General features: G+C 40.6%; 2 protein-coding genes across 4 annotated transcripts in view; one reads left to right on the top strand and one right to left on the bottom strand.

Moving 5' to 3' along the window:
* LOC115654396 (protein FRA10AC1) overlaps positions 1-12,408 on the top strand; it is a 63,257-nt gene extending 50,849 nt beyond the window's left edge. Inside the window, exons 10-14 of the mRNA XM_030568616.1 lie at positions 3,091-3,133; positions 5,633-5,757; positions 6,276-6,314; positions 8,809-8,893; positions 11,449-12,408. Of these exons, the coding sequence (XP_030424476.1) occupies positions 3,091-3,133; positions 5,633-5,757; positions 6,276-6,314; positions 8,809-8,893; positions 11,449-11,491 (335 nt within the window). The 3' untranslated portion in view covers positions 11,492-12,408. The remainder of the gene's footprint in view (positions 1-3,090; positions 3,134-5,632; positions 5,758-6,275; positions 6,315-8,808; positions 8,894-11,448) is intronic.
* Positions 12,409-14,480: 2,072 nt separating this feature from the next.
* The window catches only part of PDE6C (phosphodiesterase 6C), a 49,787-nt gene continuing 47,972 nt past the window's right edge, over positions 14,481-16,295 (bottom strand). The window contains exon 22 of one of the 3 annotated variants that reach the window (XM_030568615.1): positions 14,481-15,929. In XM_030568615.1, coding sequence (XP_030424475.1) covers positions 15,910-15,929 — 20 coding nt within the window. In that variant the 3' untranslated portion in view covers positions 14,481-15,909. The remainder of the gene's footprint in view (positions 15,930-16,295) is intronic. The other 2 variants (XM_030568613.1, XM_030568614.1) reach the window with 2 other exon arrangements.

Here is a 16,295-nt window from a genome sequence, read left to right as displayed (position 1 = left end):
AGTTGCAAAAAAGGGATGATATCTTTCTGGGGTCTATTAACAGGAGCGTTGTATGTAAGACATTGGGAGGTAGCTTTGCTGCTCTATTCAGCACTGGTGAGGCATCAGCTGGAGTATTGTATCCAGTTCTGAGCAACACACTGTAGGAAAGATGTGGACAAATCAGAAAGAGTCAAGAGGAGAGCAAGTTTAGAAACTGTGACCTAAGAGGAAAGGTTAAAAAGACTTGGCTTGTTTAGTCTTGAGAAAAGAATACTGGAGGGGGATCTTTTAAGTCTTTAGATATGGTAAGGGCTCTTATAAAGAGGACTGTGATCAATTCTCCATATATGCTGAAGGTACGACAAGAAACAGTGGGCTTAATCCGCAGCAAGGGAAATGTAGGTTAGATTTTAGGAAAAACTTTGTAACTAGAAGCATAGATAACCTTTAGAATGGGCTTCCAAGGGAGGTTGTAGAATCCTCATCATTAGAGGTTTTTAAGAACAAGTTGGACAAATACCTCTCAGGGTTGATCTATGATCTCTCAAAGTCCTTTCCAGTCCATTTCTATGATTTTGTGATTTTCCCCCAGAAAATCTTTAACTGCACTAAGGATAATTTTCATCTATTAAGTCCGATCTTATTGAATATGTGTGCATAACAATATATGGATACATACAAAAAATAATTGAGCTTTTTGTTGTAAATAGTGTGAGAGAAAGGAGTGGGGTTTTTTTTTTAAATCTTTCTTTTCTTGACCATGGGTCCATCTATACCAGGGGTCGGAAACCTTTCACAAGTGGTGTGCTGAGTCTTCATTAATTTAAGGTCTCGCGTGCCGGTAATACATTTTAATATTTTTTAGAAGGTCTCTCTCTGTGTCTATATATTATATAAATAAACTAGTGTTGTATTGTAAAATAAAAGAGGTTTTCAAAATGTTTAAGAAGCTTCATTTAAAATTAAATTAAAATGTTGATCTTATGCCGCTGGCCCTCTCAGCCCACTGCTGGTCTGGGGTTCTGTTCACCTAGGCCGGCAGCGGGCTGAGCAGGGCCTGTGGCCAGGACCCTGGCTATCAAGGGTCCGGCAGCCGGAACCCCAGACTGGTAGCAGGCTGTGTGGAGCCGGCTGCTGGGACCCCACTGCCGCTCAGGGGTTCCATCCTCCAGCTCCTGCCAGCCAGGATCCTGAGTGCCAGAACCACTCAGCTCGCTGCCAGTCTGGGGTCCCAGCCCTGCCCACATACAGTGGGGACCTATCTTCTCCCTGATTCTGACTCATTCTCTTCCTCTCTCTGCACTGAGCTGAGGGTGGGAGTGCACTGAGCACAGGGCTGGGGGTGAAGGGTCTGGCCAGGAGCTAGAATGAGGGAAGGGGCTCAGGGTTGGGGCAGGAGGTTTGGGTGTGGATCACTTACCTGGGTAGCTCCCATATGGTTCGAGGGGTGCAGGTGGGAATGTGGGGTGGGGGTGCAGGAGTTCCTGTTTGGTGCTCAGGGTGAGGGTGGGGATGTGGGGGGTGCATGGGGTGTGGGTGAGCTGGGGATGTGCAGGGGTGCAAGAGTCAGGGCAGAGAGCTGGGGGCATGTGAGGAGGGTGCAGGTGTCAGGGGAGAGGGAGGGCTGGGTATGCGTGGGGGTGCCAGAGTCAAGGCTGGGATCGTGGGCAGTGTGTGAAGAAGTCAAGCAGAGGTCTGGGTGTGTATGAGGGAGGTACAGGGCCCAGGGCAGGGGACCCCTGCCCCTAACTGCCCCCCAGGACCCCATCCCCTATCTAAGCCTCCCTGCTCCTTGTCCCCTGACTGCCCCCTTAGGACCCTACCCCCTACCTGTCCCCTGACTGCCCCAACCCTTATCCCCCCCACCCCCACCCCCAGACAGACTCCCGGGACTCCCATGCCCCATCCAACCGCTTCCCGCCCCCTGACAGGACCCCTGGAACTCCCAACCCATACAATCCTCTCCCTACTCCCTGCGTGCCGCAACCCCTCTCCACACCCCTGCCTCCTGACAGCCCCCCCACCCCAAATTTCCGACTCATCCAACTCCCCCAGGTCCTTGTCCCTTGACCACCCCCTCCAGAGACCCCCACCCTAACTGCCTTCCAGGACCCTCCTTGCTCCCTGTCTCCTGCTGCCCTGCCCCCTATCCACCCCCTTCCCCCTAACAGACCCCAGAACTCCCATGCCTTATCCACCGCCCCCCGCTCCCTGACTTCCCCCCTCCAGAGACCTCCGCCCCGGCCACCCCCTATCCAACCCACCCTGCTCCCTGTCGCCTGACTGCCCCAACCCTTTTATCCACCACTCCCCTCCCCAGCCCTGGACCCCTTACCTTGAGGCTCCAAACAGAGCCAGATACACTACCCTGGACAGCCCCGCCCCTCAGAGTGCGGCACGCATGGCGGCAGGGCTCCGGGTGAGCGGGGAGCATCTTTTCCTCCCTCCAAACGCTGCCCGGCGGGAGCACGCACCCCTGGCCCCAAGAGCGCTGCACGTCCCGTGGCAAGGCTCCAGGGGAGGGGTGGGTGGCTTGGTGCATGCGGCCCAGTGATCCAGCCCGGGACTGTGGACCCCGTGGCAAGCGGACAGGATTTTTAATGGCACGCGGAGTCCCAGCAGGCAGCTGCGTGCCATTAAAAATTGGCTTGTGTGCTGTCTCTGGCATGCATGTCATAGGTTGCCGACCCCTGATCTATACAATAATACTTGCTCTGCGGAGAAGCCTTGGTAGTGTTTGTTTCTTTTAGTATGGTCCTAATGTGGTTTGATCCTCCCCACAAAAGCACATCCAAAACATATTATAACATGATCCCCAGAAACAATAAATCCTACTTATTTTTTGTGAACAGTAGTCAGTGCTGAGACTCCCATCTTCCTTCAAAGTGATTCGATACTTTGGAGTCATACTGACAGTTCTATCGCATACTATTTTCCCCTTTTTTGAACCCTGGGTTATAGCTACGTTGGAATTTTTTTGTTGTAGTAAAAATTAGTGAAATTGAAAGAAATTTATAAAGATAGGGATAACAATGTTGATAATAATTATTAAGTATTTTTATTGAATGTGACATTTATATGTTCAAATTGTCTTTTCCCCCCACCCAGGATTGTGTCCACAATGTTCCTGCAAATTAAATTTTCATCACAGGTAATGGAACCTTTTGAAAAATTCAGATTAAATAATAAATCTATTATGATTAAACTTATAAGAAAGCTTGGAAGAATGCTGCAAAAATTACTATAACTTTTGTTTATACTGACTTCCTTATTTTAATGAAATCGATACTCTAACATTGCTAATTATATATTTTTGTGCTAATGAAATTCATAATAAAAGTTGCAACTCAAATTGTAACATTTATTTTCATTTGCTCATACTTATCTCAAATTTGCCTTTTAGGCTGAACTTTCCATGCTAGATTTTAGCCCAAAGATTAGTTTTTGGGAAGCTTATGCAAAACCTGCCTAGTGATTTTTTGACTTAGGCAAGCAGGAAAAATGTTTATGCTTTTCCTATTTAAAAATATTGTTATGGAGGTGGGAGTGGAGCTGCAGTGGGACTTGACAGCCAGGCCTGTAGCTGAGTGCGGCTCTGCTCCCGACCACACCCACTGCCTCAGCCCTGGGCCGGGAATGGAGCTGTGGCCAGGAGATGAGATTGGGGCCGGGGCCAGGAGCATAGCTGACCTGCTGCCGGATCGCAGTTGGGGCTGGCAGCAGGGCCCCTGCCTGGGTGCAAGGCTGTGCTGAGGATCGGCAGACAGGCCCCTGGCCGGGTGAGGCACTGCATTGAGGCTGGGGATGGGACCAGGTGTGGGGCTGGATGTGGGCAGGGTTGAAGCAGAGCTGGGGGTGAGGCAGGGCTGGGTGGCACTCCGTCCTCCCTCCCACCCCAGTGGGCCATGGGCCAGCCCCTACCCAAATGTTCCTCTACGCTCCTCTAGGGGGGAACAACCCACAGTTGGGGGACCTCTGGTCTATGGGATTGGTGCGTTCTTCATGCCATCTACCCAGTGGCATTTCATTTAGTAGGGGAGAGCAATGTGTTGGCAGATCATCTCAGCAGAGATTGTTTTCAGATGTATGTGAGGTCTCTGAAGGACCAGGTAGTACAGAGATTTTCTCCAGCTGGGGTCAGCCCAGTACAGACCTATTTGTGGTCAGGTTCAACAAAAAGTGTGATCTTCTGTTTTATTCCAGAGCAGGAAAGGAGAGTCAGTCTATCTCGGATGCTTTCCTACTGTTTTGGGGAGAGGACCTTATGTATACTTCCATTTTCCATTAATTCAGAAGGTGGTGAGGAAGATAAAACAGGTCAGGGCAAAGCTGATCTCAGTTATGCCAGCTTGACTTAGAGAGCAGTGGTACATGGATCTGCATCAGCTGTTGGAGAGAGCCCACAAACTGCTTCCCTTGTTCCTTTGTCTCTTGTTGCAGCAGCATGGCAGGATTCTTTATCCTGATCCGCAGTCTCTCCATTCCTGGGCACTTGGGATTTGATGAATGCAGAACAATCTTGTTCCTTGTTAGTTCAAAATGTATTACTTAATTCTAGAAAGCAAGTAGTGAAAGCAAAGTTATTACTTGAAATGAGTTAGATTTATTTTTTAGTTGCAAGGCAAATCTGTCTCACCAGTTACAGCTTGTATTCTGGGTATATTGGAGTATTTGGTGTATTTAAAGTCTGAGTGATTATCTAATTCTTCTTTAAGAGTTCATTTGGTGGCTGTTTCATTTTATCATGTTTTGGGTTTTATCATATGGGTTTTCGTGTATCTGCTATTTCCAGATGGATTAAATAATGTATCTTTGAATGTGACAAATTAGCAGCAGTGCCTGTACCTACTGTTGTGAGATTTTTCTGGAAGGGCAGTGGCAGCATCTTTTGCTTGTCTTAAACGTTTCCCTGTTGTGCAAATCTGTAAGGCTCCTACTTGGAAGTCAGACCATATAACTAGTAAACATTATGCTTTGTATTTGGCTTCAAGAGCAGATGCTAGATTAGATGGAATAGGGCCTCAATCACTGTTTAATTAGGACTCTGTCCCCTTCTCCTGAGTTTTCAGCACTGCTTGCCAGACTACCCTTAAGTGGAAATATGCAGAACCACTCAAAGAAGAAATGAAGGTTACTTGTAACTGGAATTCTTGAGATGACTCTCTATGTTCGCTCATCCCACGCATCTTCCCTTCTTTCTCAGAGTCCTGTCTTGGTTTCTCTCAGTTGTGGTAGAAGGAACTGAAGCAGGAGAGGGCTCACTGCCCCCTTGTATAGAGTTGCCCTTAATCAGTGTTTGAAGATGCTGAGGGAAGGGATAGAAGGGGGTGCACATGGTAGGCACTATTTGAAGAAGGTTCTACCATTAGGATGCACTGGTTGGTGCATTACCCGTAAGTGTGAATATACAGTCATTGCAAAGAACTCTGTGTATAAGTAAGTAACCTTCATTTTAGCATTTTCTACCTTTCTGTGTTCAGATGTACACCCTTAACAGTAATATTTTTTGCCTTAGACATTCATTTTAAATGTTTAATCTGCAATAAACAAATGTTGGAAGTAGTATATCTTTTGACTGGGCTTGATTTCTGATTTTTGTTGTTTGAGGAGTACATTTGCAGAACTTATGCATTCATTTTTTATTATAAAGGAGGAGAGAAGTCAAATCAAACAAGAAAAGACAGAGAACAGAACAAAACTCTGAAGACCCCAAAAGTAGGAAGTCAAGATTATCTCATTCAGAAAAACACAGATCTAAGAGAAAGAAACAGAAAGGTAAAATAAGTTTTTAAACTGTCTCTATTTTTAAATATTAAATACAATTATTGAGTGTTTAACCTTATCAAAGTGAGAGATACATTTGTTTCTGGATTTCAATGGCTCACTAACTGGATTGTCAGGAGAAAGGGGATGAATTTCTAATGATTCACAGACAGGAAGAGCCTTCAGAGTAGTATGTTGTTTGAAGAAAGAATTGCCCAAACAAAGGGAAGCAGAATACCAAATAGATTGCTGAAGTGTTTGGTTCCGTGTGGCTCTGGGGTTGCAAGCCTTTTGGTAACCTAAGGTAACCTTTTTGACATCACAGTACGGGGATAACATATGTTACCTCAAACTGATGACCTATTTTGTAGAAAAATAATTCCTTTTACTTAAATGTTTGCCTCATTTTGTGTGTGTGTGAGAGAGAGAGGGGGATTTATTAGGTGGTAAGTGTACGCTTGTAAAACATGTTAAAATAGTGCATAAAACCAAGGTAAACTAAATATTTTTAAATGACTATTTCTTTTCAGATCAAGTTTCCTCAGATGATTCAGATGATTTTGATAACGGTAAATTATTCAAAGGACTTCCTAAATTTTTGAACTAAAAGTTTGTATGCTATTTCCAATTGATTTGTCCTTGGGTTCAGTTCTATTCATCAGCAGTTTTGGTTTTCTGACACGATTTGAAATATTGTTTATGAAATACTGTAGGAAGAGAAGCAAACATAGGTTATATCAAACAAAAAAAAGATTGATTTAAATCAGTGATTCTCAACCAAGGGTATGTATACTTCTAGGGGTACACAAAGGTCTTCCGGGGGGTACATCAACTCGTCTAGATATTTGCCTAGTTTTACAGCAGGCTACAGAAAAAGTACTAGCGAAGTCAGTACAGACTAAAATTTCATACAGATAATGACTTGTTTATGCTGCTCTATATACTATACACTGAAATGTAAGTACAATATTTATGTTCCAATTGATTTATTTTATCATTATATGGTAAAAATAAGAAAGTAAGGAATTTTTCAGTAATAGCGTGTTGTGACACTTTTGTATTTTTGTCTGGTTTTGGAAGCAAGTAGTTTTTAAGCAAGGTGAAACTTGGAAGTACGCAAAACAGATCAGATTCCTGAAAGGGGTACAGTAGACTGGAAAGATTGAGAGCCACTAATTTAAATGCATAGGAAGGATAGGTGAAGGATACTTGGCAGGAATCCTTTTCAAGTTTATGGAATGAAGAAAAATTATGGAATCTAGGAAGGAGAAGATAACAGAAGAATAGTAATACTAGGAAAAATAGTTAAAGAATTGGGTTAAATTTGTGCAAGAAAGACTGTAAGGGTGAAAACAAATATTACTCTGCTAATCACTGTAGGGGCGAGTGAGGTACGTGAGGTATATATATCTATATAGATACACTATATAATAGTAAGTTATCTGTAACCTCAGAATAAATTATTAGAGAGCAGTGTGAGGGAGGTACTTTGCCCAATATGCTCTAAACCAAAGTCCCTTCCAGTTCCCACCCGCAATAATTCATAGAGCCACTTGCTACAGTAAGAAGAGATCAGTGGCTGATCCTAGCAGTTCTAGTTGCTGCTTTGGCAATGGCATTCCCTGCTCCTCACTAATTCTGCTCCCCAGTGCCTGTTTTATTATGTGGGCTCCTGCCTCTGGGCCTCCTACTTTCTTGTTGTGGAGTGTCTGGAAAAGACTGTTTAGTTTCTGTTTACCAGCCCTCCTTAAATAGAAGATTTGGGGATACCTACCAGACCCTCACTTCCCTGCCAGGCAAAGAGAGTCCTGGAGTAGTTCCCTCTCTCCACAATGGAAGACTTTGGGCTGTCCCCTGGTGCTGCCAGAAAGGAGCCATAGGGAGCAATTGGGGGAGAGGGGTTAGGGCTAAAGGTCTATAACCTCCCCTCTCCCCCTCTTAATTTTTTTTTAAAAAAATTGCATTGTACAGTTACAAACTATTACATGTTTTTTGAGGTTGAGGCTATAAAGTGTTAGGTATTTAAGAGGCTGAGACAAAATCTGTTAGTTTCTCTACATTATTACAGTTTATAATTTAGTTGACATAAATCAGCATGTAAATAGAAATTGAATAGTTGATTCCTTTTTTATTACCATGATTCAAAACACTATATTACTGTAATTTTAGATGCTCACATTGATCTCTGCTGGTGAGGTTAGAACACATGAGCTGTAAGGTCCTGAAATTGCTACCATGCCTCTAATTTTCTGTATTATATCTTTGTTCTTAGATAGATGGGAGATTAAACTCTTTGAGGTTCTGTATGCCAGCATGGACCACATGCACCATTTCTTTGTTTAGTTTTAGGAGCAAAGTGCTAACACTGTTGATACAAGGATCAGTATTCTGGAGCAGAGTCCAACAGAAAGGCATTAGTGGCACCATACCAAATCAATAGGGCTTTTAAAAACAAATGCTGTAATGTAAAAATTTTACCTGGCAAGCAGAAATGATTGTCAGATGCATTTGCCATAACTGTTACATTTTGGGCAAAAGATGAGTTGATAAAGTTTCATTTCTGTGCAGTCTTGAAAGTCCTCTATATAGTAACTTATTTTAATTAATTGAAGAAAAAATGTGGAGGACAACCTTAAAAATTAAAGAATATCAGCTAATAATGAAAAATGTGTGCAGTCTACCAATATGAGACAATCCATCTTGAAAACTGGACCCTGAAAGCTGGATTGAACACTATTCTCTCATGTTTTTCATGTCTCTTTTTTAATAATAAATATTTCATTTTAAGATAGAAAACAATAAATTTCTTTTATTGATTTCCCTTCTTAAGGTTGCACGTACCATGAGATATGTATTAGGGAGACAGCTGCACATTTATATGAAAAGCAATTTGCAAAAAAAATCCCCTTCACCCCTCACCCCCCCGTCCCCCTCCCCACAAAATTTTCACGTTTAAAGTTGTACTTTGACTCCAAGGCTTAGACTTGCCAATAATGCCATGTAAAATTTGAAAAAAAAAATTGAAAATTAATTTTCTTAAGATGTTTTAATAATATTTAACAGACCCAGGTGGCAGTGAAGAGCAAGATGTTCCTTCAGACGCTGACTTTTGGAAGGGTCCTCTACTGGAGACAGATGAAAAATCACGGTTAGTTCTGATACCAGTAGCTTGTATATCTTGCAATAGTTATGCCTACTCAAAAATCATGTGACTGTATGCATCTTTTCAGGATTTATTATGATTATTCCAACACTGAAAATCAATCCCAAATCTTCTTCCCTTCACCACACTCAAGTATATATCCTTAGGAGAGGAAGTGTGTGAAACTTGGAGAAATCCTCCCCTCAAGCCAGGGAGCTGCTCCAGTCCTGCTACTGCAGCCTCAGAACTACAGTAGCCTCTGTTTTGCTTGCCATCCCCTCTGCTCCTTCACCTCTATAGAAAGGAAGGTAACTCCACTTAGTCATTGATTCACTGGCTCTTCCCTGCTCTTCCTCTGCCCCACCCATTACCCTGGGCCTTTGCAGCGCTGTGGAAGGCCTGGGCTCCATGATGTAATGGACATGCACACCTCTTGAGGGGATTCTTATGGCCATAATTTGCTCCTTTGCATTTTTTTTCACCAGTAAATATTTTGGAATATTTACACAATGGGAAATAATTTGATTTCTGTTAAGAGAATACCTCCCGTTTACTTTTTTTAAAACCAGTAACAAAATAAAATTGGGAATTTTTGCTTTAAATCCTTTAAAAATAACACCTACGTTGGACACTATTTAAACAAAAAGCACCAGTGACGCAACTTATATTTTGAAGAGTGGGAAGAGAATTGCTTTGTAGCATAAATTTGCTGTGCGTGTATGTATCCAACCTTTCCCAAAACAGGAATGTATTTAGGATCCAGTGCTGGTCTTATTCCTCAGATGCCCTGCTACTCTTTGCTCGTTCAGGAAGAACTAAGGACCTGATTTCATTTCAAACAAACAATTCAAACTGTATTTGATTTTTTTTTTTCAAATTTTTGGCTAAACTTTACTTGAAGTCAATCTATTCTTGAAATACATTAGAGGAAATAACTACCTCCATGCAGGTCAGCTCACAAGGGGGTGAGTCATATCCTACCCTCACTCCATGGGGATAAAGACATAAAAAGTAGCAGAACTATCATAGTTCTTCTGTGTGGTGAGGCAGTCATTGAGGAGCCATTCAAGGAGACACTACACCTTCTACATACCATGGAGCAGTGCTCAGCAGTACCTTTCTCCATATCAGCTTGCAAGTATTGTAATGAGGCAATCTGCCACTATGCAGATACAGAGCCCTGCTCAGATACAAAATCTATATCCATGGATATAAATCGGGTATCCATGGAGCTGCAGGGCTTGATCGGGAACTGCAGTGGCAAAAGCAGCAGCATGCAGGCTGCCTCTTACAGGAGCCAACACCCCGTGCGGGAAGCTCTTCTAGCGTGGCTATACTGCCTCCAGCCCCGCCCACTGGGGTGGGCACTAGGTTCACTGGCAGCTGGTTGTACTGGTTGCACTAGTGTATGCAAGAAGCTCACTGGTTGCTGGTTGCACTAGTCCCTGGTTGCACTAGTGTGTGCAAGAAGCTCGCACACTCCTGGACAGGAGCCTCAGACCACTGCGTGGAAGGGATTCTTTTCTGGGAGGTACAAGCTGCTTGCACGTGCTAGTGCAACCAGGGACAGCTGCCAGTGAAGCTGGTGCCTGCCCCAGTGAGCGGGGCTGGGGGCGTTACAACCAAGCTAGAGGACCTGCCAGTGCAGGGTTCTGGCTCCTGTGAGCGGCAGCCTGACATGCTGCTGCTTTTGCCGCTGCGATTCTTGGTAGAGCCCTGTAGCTCTGCAGATACCCGATTTATATTCACGGATATCCGCACCCACAGATACAGGTTTTGGATGCGGGCAGGGCTCTACAGATACACATGAAAAGACACCTCCTTCCCAGTACTACAGCTTCATGGGCTTTAGTAACAGCCAATGAGTGATGTTGTCTGTCCAAGGTGATGTTACTTGTACAAAACCCTATTTGCATACTTACTCAGCTAGAGATAGTAATCGAAAAATGCCCTAAAAAGCTGTTGTTGGACTTGCAGAGCCACAAACTCCAGGATACTTATTTCATTGGAAAAGATGAAAACCAAATCTAATCCTCCTTGATTCCCAAAGCCATTTAGTGCTAAGGCAGGAGAGGTGAGATTATAGACAGTAGATACAAAGAGAAATATAGCAGATCTCCTGAAACCCCAGACAGATAAACTGTGTCCTCTTCCCTTATTTTTTAGAAATAGTTGTCTGTAAATGTTGGATTATTATTGAGGGCAAGCATAACTTTGTTTTAATGATATTGGTTCTACTCACTCAAGAGAAAATAACCTTTGATCATTTATATACTGTACACTCCCTAATATTTATTAAGAGTAATGTCATGCCAAAATAATTTAATTATTAGGAGTATTTCCTAAGTGTCAAAACACTGCTTCAGTCAGAAAGAGGAGGAAATGGAAGAAAATAGAAATGTAGTATACCTCCTGTGCGTGGCTTTTAACTGGTTCTTCTTATAACCAGATATCTCGCCAAACGTTTGTAGCACAAGGAATAAAGACTGTGTGGCTGCAGATAAAAAGCCCTACATCTCCTACTCACATATTTTAATAATAATATTTGATTTTTCTTTCAGGGAGGAAGAGTTTGATGAGTATTTTCAAGACTTGTTTCTCTGAAAATCCATGTGGAAACCTAGATTAAATTCTTCTTGAATTGTCATGATTCATATCTGAATCCCAAATCAGATTTAGGAATGTATATATATTTTTTTCTATAAAAATTCCATTAAAGCCACTGCTCCTACAATTGACTGTCCATGGACACATACCCGTGCTTGCATAGAGCATCACTGATTTCACTGGGACATGCCCATGTTTGGTCAGTTGCAGGATTGGGGCATAAGCAGTTTCTCTTGGAAGATGATAGATACCCTGTACATTAATGAAGAATGACATGTAACATACCTGGTTACAATTTATTTTCAGCTGAGTGCATTGTAAAGTACAAATCTAAAAAATTATAGAAGACCCTGCACATTAATCTCAAAAGAAGGTGACAAGGAGACATATCAGAATGGAGTTTACTGATAGAGTGCAGTGTTTTCACAACAATCAGATGCATGAAGTACTTTCTTCCATGCTGAGCTTTCTAGTTACGTGTTTTAAAGGCATATTCTAGTTGACTCCCTGTTCTGTATTTACTACTAAACTCTTAATAAAATATGTATAGTTCTCTCTTAAATCTATTAAACCATGCAGCAAAGTGTTCGTGGATTTAAATTAATCAGTCACCCAGTATTTAAGATTCAGACATCTATATGTGTAAATCTTTTTGAAATATTGATACTGAAGTTTCTGATTCTATAAAACTTATTTTGTTTGGCCTAAGTAAATCTTTTCTTCCTAAAATTGGTGATGATGTTTTCTTTAATTTTTTGTAAGCATTAGTTCACTGTTACCCTCCTCATTTTAAGTCTTTATTTTAAATGTTGTTTGATTGCCAGTCCCATGGGCACTCCACTAGTAGTTTGGGATGTTAGTTTCTCACATATGTTTTAATAAATAAGGTACGTGGTTTGCCTCTGGGAAATGTATATATGGCTTATGCGTTATCTGTGGTTTCTGATCTCCATAGCAGTGAATGAAGGGTAATCCTACTTTAAAGGGTAATCCTGAGCATGCAAAACAAGAACAAATAGTAACACTTGAGACTTACTCGTTTTTTTCCTATTCAAATTGCAGCATAACTTTAAATTCATTTTATTGTATGTTTCCAAAGAAACAGTCTGCACAAGATTAATTACAGTGGCCATTCCTTTTCCAATGGAAGACTACTTCAGCTGCATAAAAGACATTTGTGTTACCATAGTATGGAATGAAATTTACATTTTAAACAGTCTCGGTAAAATTAATGGTTTTTAAAATACTGTCTGTATTTTTGAAAGCTGAAACCTTAATTGGATGAGTCATTCACACAGTAGATGCCATATAACAAAGTACTTGGTGTAAACAACATAATTGCAGACATGGTTGTAATATATCCATGAACGTGTTATTACATGTGCATGATTTATGTGTATATCAACATATCTCTATTTACATTTAATATTACTTAACATAATTACAATTTTAACAGTTCATACATACAGAATGGATGACAGTACAGAGACACATTTAAGGTGTCCTTGAATAACAAGTAAAGGTAGCCTTGTGTGTGTGAAGTCTTCTTTAGGTAAGAAGATGGATTTAAAGGTTAATTCTTTGTCATCTTGCAAGCTTGGTTGGGAGCCAAATCCAATCTGCAGCAATCAGTTTAAGTCTGTGTAACTTGTCGGCAGGGGCTTTAGTAGAGTCTGTTGCTATATTTGCTGCTGCAAATACTGTAGAATAGGCATGTATTTTGGATACCTAACTCTCCTCTGGGCCTTCAAAATGCAGTTATAAAATGGTACAATATACATATTAAATACATTGTTTCATTTAATATATTTTGAATTATAAGTAGATGATAAAAGCAAACTTGGTATTTCCTCATATCTACATTTATTACAGAAAATAATACATCATATCCAGTTTTATGGCATTTTTAAGTCTGCATAAATATTTGGCCCATTAATACATTAAAGATGTAACAAATGGGAATATTTTTGTGGAAGAATGTTTTATTTCTCATTATAGTTGTGCAGTATCTATGTCTTGTGTATGTTAGAACATTTTTTAATCATTTTTTTATAAAAATGCTAGGAGGATATGGGGAAAGAGAAAGGAGAATATAGTTCAGCATGCCATGTATACAGCATAATTTGGGTGTTACCTGTGCACATTTAGAAAGAATAGTGTTTTAATGTATGGAGATACAAAATCAGAGACTTATTAATGGAGCATTGGTCAGTAACTGCACATCACAGTTGAAGAGAAAATTCTGAAATGTTTTTCTCCTGCACTTTGTAGGGAAACTTAATATACAGTAAAAGTATTCATCATGGGGCAAATATTCCCCCTGCCTCTGTGGGTGTTAGATTCTGGTCAATCAATAGAACCTGTACATTCCTGTTTTCTGAGGGAAAGGAAGGGTGGCAGGATTCGGGGAGCCTGCACATGGGGAGAATAATTTGTGCATTGCAGAACCACCCTTTATACTTTTGCACTGTTAGATTTGGAATTGGGTCCAGTGGATACTCTGGAATATGAATTTTGTACATAAATCCACTGGTCATTCCCCTTTCTCCGCCTATGGGAATGGCAGACACTCCAGACCAAGAGCGGAAGAGTGGCTGTGGAAAGCTCCATTGCCATTCTTTATACTTGCTTACAAAGAGACCATTAATGCACAGACTAGTTTCCTAGGGTGTGACTAAGGGAGGATTTGTGAAGACTGTGTTTTTTCTCCAGTCTTGTTGGGGCAAATTCAGTGATTCTGAAATACCAGACAAATGTATTTGTTATTCTGTCCAAAAATGTTGTATCTGCATTTCATATACCTTTTAAGACATTTGAACATATAGTCCTGCTCAAGGGATATTGGTGTAGATCCTTTGATAAATTCTTCATTCTAAATAAAAAGCTTACAGTTCTTATGGCTGCATTTCGGTTTTATGTAAAGAGACCGTTTTTGTTTATATAGGATGTCAGGTTCATGAGCCATTAGCAGATAAATAATGGGCAGAATTGTGTACTTATGGAGAAGGGAGCGGTTTCTCCAAAGCCACTGCTGCAATTACAGATTGACAGTGGTAGCTTCAGGGGGCCATGGGTCTGATTTTATAGACACAGGACTGATGCTAGTGGTTAGGTCTTCTAAAGTGGTGGAAGGGACAACTCCAGGATTGTATCTAGAATTGAGGATGCAGGAATGGGATATAGTTCAGTCCAGATGAAAGAAATAAACATAAAATAAAAATGTAACGCTATGAATTATGAAATTGTCTGCGGTGTTTTGGTTTCTGGTATGTGCAATTTAGATCTTGTGATATGAAATTACTGGTTGTAATCTATCATGAAAAATCATTTATAATTTTCTGGACATTCTGCAGCATTTATACATTTTAATAAAAATACTGTATATAAATTGAGTGACAAGAAACAATACCAAGAATTGAACTCATCATCAACTCATTTTGCCCCATAATTCATGTTTTCTAGTTTTCAATGGATTCTGCCTCTTTTATGCCATTAGTAATGACACTGAATAGATGGCAGTTGTTTAAGAGGATTATTTGGCCTATGCTACCCTATGCTTTGCAGAAATCCACTGAGGCTTGTTGAAGTTGTTTCTAGATTGTTTGTTTTATTTTTCCTGTAGCAGAAACATAGACTTTGAGATTCTTTTAGTGCCATTGAAATGCATTACAAAATTATACATGTTTTGGATTTGCCATCATCATCTCCGCCACCTCCTCCACCTTTCGCTGCGTCTTGTTCAGCTAATAAAAAGCAGAAAAGGAATATGAATAATGAGCGAATTCCTTTCATTTTACTAAGCTTCATTTTTCCTTTATAAATGTTAATTTTGTGACATGCATTTTAATTTTATTGTATAACACAAGTGTGTTTGTCCACTTGAAAACTGAACACACTTTCAGGATTTATATATATATTTTGATTAATATTGAACAACCAAACTGTTGACAAATGGTGCAGTAGTTAATATCAGCATTTATCAATGGGCAAACACACACTGAACCACTTTTACTGGAAAGTTTCAGCAATTATGTAGACTTAATCCTGTCCCTCTCCATCCTGCCACCACAACAGAATAATGAAAGCCTGCAAAGGAGTAAACTCTTGGATCAATTATAATCTTTGAGACTACTGGGGGGAGAGGGGTATGGAAATTGTCATTTAAGTGTTGATTATGATTATATAAACTTTTATCTAGAAATCTGTTTCCAATCAAGAGAGGTACTTTTTTGTATGTTCAATAACTGCTGTCAACAGTGTTAACATCTCTCTCTCAAATGATTCCACGGGTTTTTATTGGTCTAAGTTCTGATATGTTCAATATAGTAACTTGTTTTTAGATTCATTTTAAGTTGACATACCATTATTAGAATTAAAACTTACATTTGAAAGCTGTGGATCACCATGTTACTAGGTTATTTTCGACCCTTTCCACCTGCATTAAAACATGTCACATGATCAGTGCCCTACCCTCTGAAATTTGTGGATATAATTAACGGTATGATATTAAATATAATTTGTTTTAATTTTATAATATCTTGTCCTGTTTATTTTCTGTTCTGAACTTTCCACTGTCGTGGTTCAGCAAATATGTTTATTTTCTTTTTTGTCTGCCAGATGGTTAGACAAGAAGATGGTATAACCAGGTCAGTGTGATCTAGGGAAATGGCTGTATTTCAACATATGTATCTCTGAATAGTTTGTATGAAGCAATTTAACAAACCCACAACCAACTATTTGAAACTGAGAAGAATTTTTTTAAACTTCTCAAAAATTAAACCATTAACCTGTTTGTTCTGTG

This window comes from Gopherus evgoodei, chromosome 7 (assembly GCF_007399415.2).
Source record: "Gopherus evgoodei ecotype Sinaloan lineage chromosome 7, rGopEvg1_v1.p, whole genome shotgun sequence".
NCBI classification, from domain to species: domain Eukaryota; kingdom Metazoa; phylum Chordata; order Testudines; family Testudinidae; genus Gopherus; species Gopherus evgoodei.
Note: the sequence above shows the minus strand (reverse complement) of the source record. Positions and strands in the feature narration are given on the sequence as shown.